The sequence below is a fragment of the Spermophilus citellus genome (genome assembly GCF_964194105.1).
Source record: "Spermophilus citellus genome assembly, chromosome: 11".
Lineage (NCBI taxonomy): Eukaryota > Metazoa > Chordata > Mammalia > Rodentia > Sciuridae > Spermophilus > Spermophilus citellus.
The window spans coordinates 134064174-134079899 of NC_138192.1; the positions used below are offsets into that span (position 1 = coordinate 134064174).

Here is a 15726-nt window from a genome sequence, read left to right on the forward strand (position 1 = left end):
CTTAAAGTTTTTACTGAATCACATGAATGTTGTGACTATTGAAATTGTGTATATGGTAGCATCTTTGTTGTTCATATAATTACTCTTGAAAATGGAAAATAATTGTTATATTTTGGTATTCAGTATCTTATCAGATTAAAAAAATAACTTATTTTGGTGCCTATAAATACTACTTCAGCATTTATATTTGTAGTAAGTACACACTGGGGACGTTGTCATTACATTGAACTGTCCGAAACTGTGTGGGAACTGATTTTATAGGACCATTGAATCAGAGAGCTGTGGGGGCTCTTGCCTTTGGTTATTAGAGGTATGTCAACTTTTAAAACTTCTCTAGTATCATGTTTTTCTTAAAAAAAAAAAAAACTTTGGAACTATGAACTTCCTAAAACAAACAAACAACAACAACAAAAATACTTACGGATATGTCTAAGCAGTGAAGCTTTAACTTCATGCCTAAGTAAAATTTCATGCCAGTTGTAAAACTGGCTCATTTGCAGCCATGAACCTACAGCTGGATCTGAAAATTCAAGAATGCATGTGAGATGGGCGTTCAGTGGTCTCTGCAGATTTGCATCTGCGTTTCCAGCTCAAAACTCTTTGTCTGGCTCCTGGCCACTTGGTACCATTTTCATGAATTTGTTTTGGGAATGATTCTTCAAGCTTAGGAATAAATACACTCTTCAGAGAAAAAAATGGAAACAGAATTTGGTGATGGAGAAAAGAAAGGGACTGTTGGGGGAGTCTCCATCAGCTTACCAAACAAAAGAAAGTACTGGTCAAACAGGACCATGGGGATGGGCCCAGGCCTCCCATGGAGCCTTCTGGGATGTTAGTGGGACAACTTGAAAAACTGGGTCAGCTCAGTGTCCCAGCTGGAGGAGACACAGACTTAAAAATAACAGTGATTCTTAAAAAATTTTTTTACTTTTGAAATCAGTTTTACTATAGTATAAAATTACAAACAGTAAAATGTGCTAATTTGAACTGTCCAGCTTAAGGAAGTTTGAAAGTGTATATACCAGTGCCACCATGACCCCAGTAAAGGTGAAAAACATTCCCAAGACTCCCAGTTTCCTTGTGCCTCTCTGTAACCAGTTGCTGCCCCTCGTACCACCCTACATTTCTTTCTGGTTTTTCTTACCATAGTTTTGTTTGTTTGAATGCGTGGGCATTCTCATGCAAGCCTTTTTGGTTGTATTTTTCCTTTTTCTTCAGTTCCGCCTAAGAGTGAAATTTCTGAGTCATAGAAAGATGTATATTCAACTTTTGAAGAAACTTTCCACTGTGGTTGTACTGTACACTGACCAGCCACGTGTGAGAAGTTTCATTTGTTCTGCACACCTCTCAGCATGTGTGTGTGACATGGATTACCTTAGTTTCACACGTGTTTCCTAGTGCCAGATCATGTTGAGTGTCCTTTCATCTATTGACTGGGCCGTTTGTCTGTCTTATGAAGTACCCAAGTCTTTTGCCATTTTTGATCTTATTTTGTGGCAGTTCTCTCTGTGACACGAGCATGTGTCCTCTGTCAGATGTGAGCTGGGAAAGTTCTCTCCTATTCTGTAACTTATGCCCATTTTTCAGTGCTCTTTTGTTGAGAAAATTTTAACTTTAATGATGGGCAGTTTTTCAGAAAAATTTAATGGTTTGTGTTCTTCGTGTGCTGTCCAAGAAATATTTGCTTGTCCCAAGGTTGGAAATACATTCTCCTATGTTTTTCTCTGGGAAGCTTTGTGGAAAAGAAGCTGATTTCTCTTCAGAATCATCCCCTGCAAAATGGTTATCTTTATACTCTTACTAAGTGAGTTAGTGATTCTACTGCTAGATATTTACCTAGGAGAAATAAAACACACAGAGATGTGTGCACAAAAGTCTGTAGCAGCTTTATGCATAATGATCCCAAAGTGGAAGCAACACAACAGTTTTTTCCTTGTGAATAGGTGAGTAAATTAATATATATTCCTACAGTAGAATACAACTCATCATTAAAAAGATGCAAAAATGCTAGCTGGGCATGGCACACACCCATGATCCCAGCAACTTGGGAAGCAGGACTTTGATCCTCCTAAGGCAGGAGGATCAAAAGGTCGAGGCCAGTCTCTGAAGCTCAGTGAGACCCTCAGCTACTTGGCAAGACCCTGCTCTCAAAATGAAAAGAACAGGGATGTAGCTCAGTGGTAAAGTGCCCCTGGGTTCAAATCCCCAGTACCCAAAACATAAAAATAAAAAATAAAATAAGAAACCATGTAGAATGCTGATGACTACAGCAACATAGGTAAAGCTCAAAAGCTTATGTTCTGTAAAAGAAGATCACGTCTCCGACAACACTGCTTTCTAAACACCTCAAGTGATGGTCTAGGAGAAAAACAGTAATGAAATCCAAAGTGGAAGGAAGGAAATAGTAAACAGTAGAAATGAATGAAATGGGCAAACAAGAACAGCAAGTACTAGTTCTCTGCAGAAATCAACTGGATGAACCATAGTTCACATCATCATGAGAAAAACTTCAAATTACAGAATCAGGAATGAAAACGGGACACTGCTATTTTATAGTTTTCTGTGTCTTGCAAATTTTTGTTGAATCTAAGTATTTTGTGTTTTTGAGGCTATTATAAATAGGGTTTTTTTAATTTAAAATTTTAATCTTTACTACTCTATATAATTGATTTTTAAATATATTGATCATGTATCATTTGATCTTCCTGTTTGTTAGTTTTAGTAGCTTTTTGATATATTCTTTGAATTTCCATGATTATTGTATCTGTAAATAAAAAGGTTTTTACTTCTTTATCAGTATGTATGCCTTTTGATTCTTTTTCTTGGTATCCTTGTCATTATTTCCAGTACAGTGTTGAATAGAAGTAGTGAGGACATGCATCTGTCATCCTTGTGATCCTAGGGGCACAGGTTTGTGAGTCATTAAATATGGTGTTGGCTTAGGTTTTTTATATATGTTGGTCTCTCAGGCATATTGTTTTTTTGAGAGGTTTTTAAAATCATAAATATGTGTTTAATTTTTTCAACATCAATTGAGATGATCCTGTGGTTTTCTCCTCTGTTTTACACTTATTTGGTGAGTTATACATAGTGATTTTTGAATGGTAAGCTGGTCTCAGTTCCTGCAGGGTCTTGATAAGTTACTGAGGGCCTTGCTGAGTTGCTGAGGTTGGCCTTGAACTCATGAGTTTCTGGCCTCAGTCTCCCGAGTTGCTGAGATCATAGGCTTGCATCACCATGTCAGGCATTCATCCTTGGCTCTTTTTAGAAAAATTCTTAAAATTTTAGTTTGGAGATAACCATTGTGAAGGGGATAAATTTGCAGAATAACAGACAGCCTTGCCTTGGAGTTTTTTCCCCTTCAAATAATTCTTTTTTTTTTTTTGAGAATTTTTAATATTTATTTTTTTTAGTTCTCAGCGGACACAACATCTTTGTTGGTATGTGGTGCTGAGGATCGAACCCGGGCCGCACGCATGCCAGGCGAGCGCGCTACCGCTTGAGCCACATCCCCAGCCCCAAATAATTCTTAAAAAAAAAAAAAAAAAAAAAAAAAAAAAAAACCTCAAAAGATGGCATTCTCCTTTTCTTATGAATTCTAGGAATACAATTTGAGCTTTAGAATAGCAGCTGTCAGTCACAGTGTCATCTGACTTTTCTTAGGCAGGTACTCACTCCTGTCTTCCTTGCTCCTTGTCAGAACTCCATAATCCAGGGGTGGGATGCTGCTTTTCTTATGGTGGTGCTGAGGGGAGACTCCTGTTTCCCCATGCAGACACATCACACCTGTTCTCAGCTGAGTTCTGCCCTGCCTGGTCCCCAGCTCCCAGGCAGCTTACAGCAGCACTCAGCCTTCCTAAAGTGAATATAAAGCATGTTTTAAAAGGCATTCATTGGGCTGGGGCTGGGGCTCAGCCATAGTGCACTTGCCTGGCATGTATAAGGCACTGAGTTCGATTCTCTGCACCACATGTAAATAAATAAAATAACTAAAAAAAAAAAAAAAATTAGATTTTTTTTTAAAGAAGCACTCATTGCCACGGTTAAGATACATTCTGGTATTTACCAATAAATGTATTCGTTATCTATAAAAAACCCAAAATGACATGGCCATTTAAGTGCTAAGTTTTTTTTAGCATTTAAATTTCTCAAATGTCCTGTTTAGCAGTTATAATTTATAGATAGTAAGTTCTCTGTTCTTAGGTATGATCTGCATTTTGACCAACAGGTATAGAACTACTCCTCAATCAAGATAATGTGTCTATCACTTTTTGCAATAAGCTCCACCCCTAGCCCTGGCATTTGCTGATCTAATACTTTCCTACAGTCTTGCCTTTTCCAGGAAGTTTTCACACAGTGATTCTGAGGTTGCCGTGCTGCGGTGTGGAAGGTTTGATGGTGTGGTGAGCTGCAGTTGTATCCATCATATGATAGGCACTTGAGCATTCCCTGCTTTTGGCAGTTAGGAATAAAGCTGCTGTAAACATTTGTTCTTGGGTCTTCCTATGGACCTGTTTTCATTTTTCTTAGCAAAATGTATAGGAATGGGAGCAATGACTCAGGAAAATGTCTGTTTAACTTAGAAGAAACTATTTTATTTTTTTGTGGAGTAGCTATACCTGTTTGCACCAATAATGCTTAAGAATTCCAATAGCTCCATATTTTCAGCAACATTTGGTTTAAAAATTTTAGTCATTATGATGGATACATGGTTGTGTTTGATTATGTTAATTTGCCTTTTTTAAGAAGTCACTGTTACGACTCTTTTTCCCTCTTGGGTTTTTTTTTTTTTTTTTTTTTTTTTTGCGGGAGGGGAGCGGGTACTGGGAATTGAACCCAGGGACTCTACCACTGAGCTACATCCCCAACACTTCCTGTTTTTTAAATTTTTAAAAAATATTTTTAGTTATACGCAATACCTTTATTTTATTTATTTATTTTTAAGAGGGGCTGAGAATAGAACCCAGTGCCTCACATGTGCTAGGCAAGCGCTCTACTACTAAGCCACAAACCCAGCCCTTATTTTTTTGAGGCAGGGTCTCACTAAGTTGCCCAGGCTGGCTTCAAAGTTGTGATTCTTCTGCCTCAGCCTCCTGAGTTGCTGGGATGGTGGGCATGTGCCACCATGGCCAACTAGCACATTTTTTTTTTAGTTTAATTTTTTCTTTTTACACAATTTCAAGAATTCTTTAATCTAAATATATCTTCTCAGATGTGTGTTTTACAAATATTTTCCTAGTCAGTGACTTGTCTTCTTTTTGATGCTTTTTTTTTTTGGTACCAGGGACTGAACTCAGGGGCACTCAATCACCTGAGCCACTTCTCCAGCCCTGTTTTGTATTTCATTTAGAAATAGGGTCTTACAGAGTTGCTTAGCACCTCACTGTTGCTGAGGATAGCTTTGAACTTGCGATCCTCTTGTTTCAGCCTCCTGATCCTATTTAAATCAAAATAGAAGTTTTGTAGCTATGAATTTTAGTTAGATCTGTAGTCCATTTGGAGCGTTTTTGCACATTGTACCAAATAAGGGTCTGGCTTCTGTCCCTCTTGGCAAAAGATCGCCCAGCTCCTCTAGCACCATCTGTGGAAGAGGCTCTCTTTTTCCCATTGGCACCTTTTTTGGCATCATTTGACCTTGATTTCTGGACTCTCTTCTGTCCCATTGTTCCATGTCTGTGGTTACACAAATACGCTGTCTTGACAGCTGTGGCTTTATAGTAAGTCTTGAAATCCCATCGTCTGACTTCTGACTTCTGCCCCTTTGTTCTCTTTTTAAACATCATTTTTGCTTATTTTTGGTCCCTCTCTGTATATATATTAAAGTTGGCTTATCAAATTCTGCCACACACACACACACACAAAAAACAATGCTGCTTAGATTTTGACTGCGACTGTGTTGCATTTGTTTTAGATCAATTTGGGAAGAATTGCCATTTGAATTATTGCATCTTCTGATCTATGAACACGGATATGTCTCCATTTTCAGTCTTTATCTGAAGTAAATCAACTTATAAAGAAAGACAATTTACTTTTGTGTAGTAACCCTATATCCCCAACCTTGGTCAGCCTGCTTTTAGTTCTAGTAGGTATTCTGGAGATTCCACAGTCCAGTGTAAACTCTCATGCACGTGTGAGCAAAGACTCAGTCCTCCCTGTCAGGCTTTTGTTTTGGCAGTGTTGCACCCCAGCCCTGCCTCCGTGTGCTAGGCAAGTGCTCTGCCAGGAGTTTAGCCCCACCCCCGCTTTCAGCATCCATCCTTTTATTTCCTTTCTTGCCTTACTTTATTTTCTGAGGTTTGTAGCACACCGTGGATAGAATTGGAGAGAAGAAGGATGTCCTTGCCTTATTGTTGTTGTTTTTTTTTTTTTTAAATATTGTTTAGTTGTCAGTGGATCTTTATTTATATGTGGTGCTGAGAATCGAACCTAGTGCCTCACACTTGCTCAACAACACACTGCACCACAACCCTAGCCCTCCTTGCCTTGTTTCTAATTTTGGGGGTCCTGCCAGTTTTTCATCATGGAGTAGATGGTTAGACATAGGGTTTTTTAGAAACTTTAATAGAAGTTGAAGAATTCTTTTCCTAGTTTGTTGAGACTCTTTATGATGAATGGCTGTTGATTTGCCAAATGCTTTTTCTTCATTGATTGAAATGGCTGTATGTTTTTTTTTTAATGAATCTGTTATAGCAAATTACATAGCCAGAATTTTTTTTAAAATGTTGAACCACTCCTGCATTTGTGAAATGATGAACCATATATTATGAGTTATGTGTTGGTGGTATTAATCCATTATGATGGATCGCTCAATTTGATATGCTTAATATTTTACTTAGAAATTTCTCGTCTGGGGGTAGGGGATGTGGCTCAATTGGTAGCGCACTCGCCTAGAGTGTGTGAGGCACTGGGTTCGGTTCTCAGCACCACATAAATGTGAAATAAAGATACTGTGTCCACCTAAAAACTAAAGAAATAAATATTTAAAATTAAAAAAAAAAAGAAATTTCTCGTCTGTTTGTGAGGGATATTTGTAGTGTTCTTGTGTTGGTTTGTCTGGTTTTGGTGTCATGGTAATGCTGGCCTTAAGATATAAATAGGCACATTTTCCCTTCCCCTCTGTTTCTGCATAAACCTGTGTAGTTTTAGTGTAAATTCTTTAAGTGGTAGAATTCACCAGTGAAGGCACACCGAGGTCTGGAGTTCTGTTTTGTTTGTAGTAAGATTTTAAGTATAAAAACAGTTTCTTCTTCTTTCTTTCTTTCTTTTTTTTTGGGGGGGGGGCAATGGGGATTGAACTCAGGACTACCTAACCACTGAACCTCATCCCTAGCCCCCCCTCCCTTTTTAAATTTTGAGACAGGGTCTCGCTAAGTTGCTGAGGCTGGCTTTGAACTCGGGATCCTCCTATCTCAGCCTCACGAGCCACTGGGATTACAGGCGTGCACCACCACTCCTGGCTTCATACGGTTTCATTAGTATATATGAGGTGGTGTAGATTCTTTATTTGTGTGAGCTTCAGTGATTTGTGCCTTAAGATATTGTTCATGTCATCCACAGTTTCCAGTGTAGTGGTATGAGGGTGTTAATTCTTCTTATCCTTTGAAGTTCTGTAGTCTGCACTAATATCCTTTAATTCCTGGTATTAGAATTTGTGTCATTTTTTTTCTTGATCAGATTAGTGAAAGAATGATCCATTTTGTTGATCTCTTAAAAAAACAGCTTTTGATTTCATATATTTTCCTGTATTAATCTGTTTTCAGCTCATATCGTTGTTATTTCCTCTAATTCCTTTTTTGGATGGGGATGTACCAAGGATTGAACTCAGGGCACTCAATCACCTGAGCCACATCCTCAAACTATTTTGTATTTTATTTAGAGACAGGGTCTCACTGAGTTGCTTAGTGCCTCACTGTTGCTGAGGCTGGCTTTGAATGTGCAGTCCTCCTGCCTCAGCCTCCTAAGCCACTGGGGTTGCAGGCGTGTCCCACCACACCCAGCATCTTTTTCTAATTCTTAAGGCATAAGTTAGTGCTATATTTCCTTTCCCAGTCCCAACCTTTTTTTATACCTAGCATGTGTTATCTTTGCTTAAGCAGCCTATTTTCTTTACATTCGCACATAATTTTGTATACATGTTTCTACAGATGTATGTTACACATACATTCTTCAGTGCTTAGACCCTCATTCCTTTTTATAGGTCTGGGTTTTCATCGGTTGTTTTCCTTCAGCCTGAAGAGCATCCTTGAGGGTTCTTGTAGTGCAGGTGTATTAATTGTGTTCGGCAGCTTTCCAGTCACTGTAAACAAATATCTGAAGTAAATCAACTTATAAAGAGAAATGTTTATTTGGGCTCACAGTTTTAGAGGTTTTAGTGCATGAGGGGTTAGTCCCATTGCTTTTGGCCTCTGGCAAGGTGGCATATCATGGCAGGAGCATGTGGCAAGGCAAAACTGCTCACCTCATGCCAGAAAGCAAAGAGGTTGGGAGCAGAGACTAGGGTCCCACTGTCCCCTCCAGGGCACCTTCCCAAAGACCTCTCTGTAGGCCCACGTCGTAAGGTTTCCACCACCTCCCAGTAGCGTCAAGCAAAGGACCAAGCCCAGCACGTGCATCTTACTTGGGTGTTCCTGATCCAGACAGCATCCCTCATGGCGAGTCCTGACCGTGGTGTGGACTGCTGAGCCTCCCACTGACAGTTTTAGCATTTGAAGAGTCGTTTTTCTGCCTTCTGGATTTTTTTTTTTTTTAATGATAAGTCAATAGTAATTCTTTGTTCTAGTTTATGCTGTGAGTGTTTTATTCTCTGGCTGATTTTAAGATTTTTTCTCCTAATCACTTGTTTTCAGCAATTTGATTATACTGTGATTTTTTTTAACATATATAATGTTTCACAAATTTGCATGTTGTCCTTGCGCAGGGCCGTGCTCCTCCTCTCTGTGTTGGTCTAACTTTAGTTATGTGTGCTCCCAAAGCTAGCACTTTGAAGTGATTTTCTTTTCATCCCACTTTAAGTTTATTGTGCTTTTTATATCTGAGCTTTAATGTTCATAAAATTTCAGATAATCTGGTCAACATGTCTTTATATATTCTGTCTCTTCCATATTTATTACCTCCAAGTGTAAGTGAGACCTCCCTCAGGTTGTCGCTTCCACACTTTTCTCTCTGGGCTTGGTTGGGTTTGGGGTGGCCTCTGTTCCTGCAGTGTCTGCTCGCTGTGAAGCTCGTCCAGTGAATTTTAAATCTCAGATTATCATGTTTCCAGCTACTGATGTTCCATTTGTCTTGTTTTTTTCCAATTGTCCATTTCTTTCCTCATTATGTTCATGTATTCCTCTAAATCCTCGTACCTCTTCATAATAGATAGCTGACTGTGTCTTTGGCCCAGTATCAACTTTCCTGTTCCTGCTTGCCTCCCAGCCCTGGCTCAGGGTTTCTTGTTGCCCTGGCCACTCCTCATGCCCTCAGTGTTGCATAAGATAGAATTTCTAGTGTGCAGAAATTTTGCCATTTAAAAATCAAAGTATGGCATCACTCTTGGAAGTGTTTCCAGAGTCGGATCCAGCACTATGCATGCAGCTACCCCAGGTGTGCAGAGTGAGTGGCCGCACTGCCAGGTGGAATCCGGAAAATCCACTTTTCCTCCTGGCACCCTTACATTCGTTTCATTTGTTCTACAGAATTTCAGTCTAAGGTGAAAATGTCTGTGCTTACAAGTATTTGTCATTCTAGAATAGATAGACTGAGCTGTGAACAGAATGACAAATACTTGTAAGCACAGACATTTTCACCTTAGACACACAGGCTTCTGGCTCTCCTCCTGTTGTTGGCTGCCCCTCCTCCGTCTGGTCTCCCAAGCTCATCTTCCTTTCCTACCTCATCTTTTGAAGTTAAGTGCTCTTACACTGAAAGGCTCTCAAACTCCTCTCTGCGGCCCAACCACGCCACCACCCCCCACCCCCTGCACACAGGACCTGTCAGCTGCCCACTCCATTGGATGTCACTTAATATCCATTGTTTAACTAGGGTCAGAGACGTTAGCATCTTCTTTGACTACTTTCTCTCTCCTGCCCCACTCCTAATCTATCCGCAGATCCTGGTACTGCTCCCATCTCAGTGTCCCTTCACTGCCCGCTCTGGCTAACCCTCTAATCGCTCACCTGGATGACTGCAACCTACCCTGCCCTCCTGGGCTCAGATCCCTCTCATGGTTCCTGTCTCCCCCTAAATCAGCCAGCCTCCTGGCAGGTAGTCTGCTTGTCACCATGGACTGCTGACCTCTTTGCCTCTGCTGCCGCCTCCCTCTCTGGCCCGCTGGCCTCTGTGCTGTTCTGAGAATGCCAGGCCTCTTGCTGCTTCATCTGCCACCCCTGCCCAGAGTGCTGTTGGCCCTACCCCTGCCAGTGTCCCATGTGAGATGCAGCCTCTCCAGCCTCCTCCTCCCTTGCCTTTTCTCCTTCTGTTGGCTGTACTCGTTGACTTTCTCTTCTGCCACTAGAATGTAAGTTTCCCATGGGCAGGCATTGTCCCCTGTTGACGTGCCCCCAGTGCTTAGAACAATGTCTGTCACATAGTTGTCACTCATCAAGGACGCGTGGAATGGAATGATGAATTTAAGCAGTAGGTTGTAAATTTTGAAGTTTTTAAACATGAATTAGCATTTCATGTTCTGTGAACGCAGGACATTCCAGGATATGTTCTGTGAACACACAACAGAAATAAGTGTTCAAATATCAGTTTCTTCATTTATTTGTCTTTATAGATATAAATACTGAGAATTGCCAGTTCACATAAATAAGGAGACAGTCATGAAGGGGATTTGTTGTAGCTCTAACTTGGCAACTTTGCAGTTAAGTTCAAAGTTAAAACCAATAATCCGAGCAGGTATTTTCAGAATTGTTCAGCTGACTCCTAAACTAGGTGCCCTGTTCAGCGGTGTTGAAAACAGAATTAGAAACGCCTAACTTGGAGGAGGCTTTGCCACCCAGGATTCCAGGCCCAGCAGCTGACCATGAGTCCCACCTGCCACTTTTCTTTCAGTGCATCTCACTTTACCTGAACAACTCAGAGTTGAGAAAATTACAATAGTTTTAACTTCAACATATCTTTACCAATAGAATATTGGAAAAAAAAATAGTACCACACTCTTTGTATTTTTATCTAAAAGTTGGAGCTGTAGATTTGGCTCAATTTATGAGAAATATCTGCCAAATTCATTAATTGTCAAACTAGTCACTTGCTCTCAAGTCCTGGTTGACTTTCCATCAGTAGGCATACCTCGACAGCCATCTGATTCCCTTCAGGGAGGGGAGGCATGAGCCGGGTGCTGGTAGCAGAACGCACCGGGGTGGCCTCATTGGCATTTGCTGCTTGCCTCTCGTGGGTGGGGTGCCTTCTTTACAGTGATCTAGATTGGAGTTTTAATGGCCCCTGCCACCAGACTCCCTGTATCTGAACGCAGGGCATTCCAGAGTGAACTGTTTTATTTATGGTGCCGCACTTTACCCTTATAGAAATGGATGTGAGAAGGGAGAAACAGTTCTCCACAGCTCCTCCACCAGCTGGCCCACCCCATCACTGGTCCTCTGGCCCTGGTGGAGTGTGTTTACGCCTTGAAGCAGAGCTTCTGCTGAGAGGGTGGAGGAGCATAGGTCTTCTTTTAAAGGTGGGAGAAAGACTGAAATAGGTCCCCTTGTCACAGGGTCCAGGTTTCTCCAGGTGGAGCCTGAAGATGCTGTGCCCCTTGGGAAGCTTTGTTCTCCAGGGTTATCCCATAATCTCCTTTGAAATGCCCGTGTGTGGTCCCTTGAAGGCAGGAGGGAGTAGGCTCCAGAGCCCCGGGAGCGAGAATTTGTTAGTGGGCAGCCTGGAGCTTTCTCCTGCTGTGTCTCCTTACTGCACTTTAAAGCCCCCTTTGCTGAGAAGCAGAACGTTTTCAGTGTCTGCAGCCATGGGGAGTAACATAGAGTCGGCCTGTCTGTACTTGGAAACAGTGCCCAGGGCCATGTTCACACTGTGGTTTTTCAGGCGCTGATTGAGCCCTCTGATTGCCAGCTTGGGGTGCTGGGTGAGGGGGTGCAGGCTGTAGAGGCTGGTGCAGAGGGAGTGGAGAGCTCTGCATCTGGGGTCACCACAGAGAACGCCTAGGGTGCAAGCTGCTTTCGGGTCTCCTCACTGCCTGTGAGCTGGGCGTTGGGACTTCTGGGCGGATCTGGTCATTACTAAGCAACCTTGGTTGGGGCCAGCAGCTGTGCAGCTTCAGGGAGAAAGGAAGCACTGATTCAGAAGCAGGTGATTTTCCTCAGATTTGTTTTTTGAAAAAGAAAGAAATTATAACATTCTGTTCTTGGTTTGCAGTGAGTTAAGATACAGTTTGGACAATTATTAACTGAGAAGTGGTTGGGACAGAAGGAACATGATGAAATTGGAACCACATTTCAAAGTCCAAACTTTGAAACTGGTGGGCAACAGAGTTGAAATGTATTGAATCAGTGAAACAGGAAGCCAACCAGAGAGAAAATTCAGTGTGGTGGGATGGCGTGGCTGGGCAGTCTCATGGATAGGCCATGGTGTGTGACGTGGGCCACAGTTGGTTCTGCAGGGTCAGCACAGAGTGGGCTGTGCACCTGCAGAGTTGATGAGCCTAGTGGTAGGCTTCCCTGCCTTGGTGGTCAAGGTCAGCGGGGAGACCCACATCCACAGAGTCCTTGGTGAAGGAGAGTGCACTCCACCTGTTTTACACATAAGGTGCTACTTTTAAAAATTCTCATATCTGGAGTTTAACATTTGTCCAAATAAATATCTTTTCCAAAGAGTTTATACTATCAGTCACAAATCCAGACATATTTTTAAGAATCAGAAATATATAAAATAAAGTGCTGGAAGAATGAAATAGTAAATGCTGTAGGGATGGTGTGGTTAGGCAACCAATTAGAAGATAATAACACCTTATTCTGTGTAATGAGTGAGTGGTCTCATTAAATATAACATGTGAAATCACCAAATTACCAGAATAAAATGTAGGAGAGCATTTGTATAATCTTGGTTGGAAAAGATGATTTTCAAGCATGATATTAAAGACATAAAACATGAACAAAGACTGATTTCTTAAAGATGGAATACTAGTGTTGAGAAATAACAAGATCAAAAGGCAAACAGCAGACTAACAAAAAGTGCTAACAAAAATTAGGCAAAGGCTAATTCTCTTAAGAATCTTTTTATATTGATAATCAAAAGATGAAAACCTTAGTAACATGTTAATGAATATTGATCATTCAGTTCTTAGAAAAAGTATAAATGACCAGCAATCTAAAATAAATTGCAGCCTCACTGGTGTTCAGCAGATGAATTTAAAATAAAAGAGAAATAGCATTTCTCTTCTTCATCTTGTATCCAATTGCTTCCTATCAAAACCTAGGGCTCAATGTAGCTCTGTGGTAACACAGTTGTTTCCTATGCAGGAAGCCCTGGGTTCCACCTCCCATGTGTGTGCAATCACATACACCCATATTGCAGATTTTTTCATGGTGGTAGATGTTTGGGGGAAAGTTGAGCCTTGGTTTTATAATGTTGCTAATTGTGGCACATTTCAAAGTTTGAAAACAATCTGAGGTTTGGGAGTCTTTTTCCTGGTCATTCATGCTGGAGCGCCCTCTACAGGCAACAGCACCTGTAGCCATTTCCTGACACCCAGACAGCGCAGTTGGGAGAGAAGGGACTGCCTATGGTGTCTGTGAACCCGGGGCCCAGACATTATCCTGCAGCCCACCAGCCCCCATTTTCTGAGGGCCTGCTCTGAAGCTGCACCAAGCACTCACTGAAGCAGCAGTTTAGTTCCCGGCTGTGTCCCCCAAGCCTGGCAGAGAGAGGGTACTCAGCAAATGTGAGCCCAGTGGCTAGAGGTCATGCAAGTGCTGGAGAGGCCAGGAGGAAGCAGAGGAGCTCACCCAAGCAGGAGGCAAGGTTAGGAGGGTACACACCTATAACAGCGTGGAGCAGAAAGGATGTGGGGTGGCGAGCAGCCAAGCCCCCAGAGAATGCTGCTCTTCACTGTGCGATCCAGGTGGATCCCCTGTTGCCCAGGTCAGGGGGAGGCCCTGCCCATGTGCCTGCCTTTGGCTAAGGAACACTGCAGCCCTCATTGTAACCTCTTATTCTGTGTTTGCCATATCCTAATGTAGTATTTGCTTTTTGTTTCCTCTTTTTTTTAATTTAAAGGATTTTTTTGTTTTGTTTTGTGTTTTTTGATAGATGAGGGTTACTACCAGGGTGGAAAATTTCAGTTTGAAACTGAAGTTCCTGATGCATACAACATGGTGGTGAGTAGCCTGTACCTGCACTTTGTCTTCCTGTACCCAGGGGGTGTCTGCCAGGGGGCCTGTGGCCACGCAGGGCCTTTGCCCCTCCTCACGCCCTGGGACCCAGCACAAGATTGCTAGTGTTTCTGTGGTGAATTCACTCATCAGCCGTACTTAATTCAGTAGAGAAATACATTTGTTCAACAAGTGGTTGTGAATGTTATGTGCCAGGCAGTCAGCCTGTGTATTTCATGTAAAGTCTTACTTATTAAGTAAGGGGAAAAAAAGTATGTTTTTAATTTAAAACTAGTTTTGTTTATGGTATAACACCAAAGTTCCAGAAGTCCATAACATAGGTACTTTAGACTTTGAGAGAATAATAGCTTGTTGTAAGCTATGAGTAGTTTTTACCCATAGGTACATGTTAATCCCTCAAAGACCCTCCTAGGTAATAACGATACCAAATACTATCACATCTCTCTTGGCTTTTGAGGAACTAACAGAACCATTAGGGAGGTGAAATAAAGGGTAAAAAGCCAATGAAGCACTGAAAGTGGTAAGTAGCAGACAGGCTGATGGTGACAGGAGCCAATGTGTGGCGTTCAGAGAAGGGAAGGAGGTCCCTTTGGGAAGTGGTGAAGACCAGTGTGACTTCTAAAGAACCAGATTTGGGTTGTCCTGATTTGGCCCATAGCAGGGGGAGGGTGCTCCAGGTGAGCTGGGAACGTGTGGATCTGTGGTCACAGGTGTGGAAGAGCTTCCCCCGTGGAAGGCAGAGGGCCACTTGGCAGAGAAAAAATTGGAGTCAAGAAATAATGGAGAAAACAACAAGAAGTCTCTGGTTTGTTGGCCTTTTCAATTTGGCACCGAGAAGCTGTGGAGGATTCTGGGCCCGGGGCACAGGGGAAGAAGCTGCGCCTGGTGACACACCTCAGGCTGTGCCCACGGCAGTGCCTGTGGTATCAAGGTGTATGCTTAATACAGGATCAGAGTGCAGGGGTGTAAGAGAAATCTGTGGGGGAACACGGACAAGATGAAGTCTCTGATGGCCTAAGGTTGTGGGCCTGGGGACACCATGTGCCCCATTATTCTGCCTGTGGCTGCTGGTTTCCTTCTATCTCCCACCCCACGCCAGGTTACAGCTCAGAGCTGCAACTCTTGTTTGAAGCCAAACTTTAATCTCTAGAAATTGATTTTTGCTGCACTACTATGTTAAGAGTTCTTTATAAAGATGAGGGATAGTTGGCAATTTAAGGGGAAAAAAGAAATTTAATTTTTAAACACAGCATGTGTATTTCAGGTGTTTGTCTAGCCCATCAGTTACCCACTGAGACTTTCCACCTTTTCCAGATTACACACCAAAAACCTTATTGAGGCAGCGTGGGAGGTTGTTTGGCTTAAGTACAGGTATTCAGAATTGGAGACAGTTTGA

The 15726-nt window shown here is 41.9% G+C and overlaps 1 protein-coding gene across 3 annotated transcripts in view; it reads left to right on the plus strand.

The window, feature by feature from the left end:
• UBE2F (ubiquitin conjugating enzyme E2 F (putative)) overlaps positions 1–15726 on the plus strand; it is a 54803-nt gene that overhangs the window by 21998 nt on the left and 17079 nt on the right. For all 3 annotated transcript variants that reach the window (XM_081260846.1, XM_081260847.1, XM_081260845.1), the window contains one exon: positions 14248–14315. In XM_081260846.1, coding sequence (XP_081116972.1) covers positions 14248–14315 — 68 coding nt within the window. The remainder of the gene's footprint in view (positions 1–14247; positions 14316–15726) is intronic.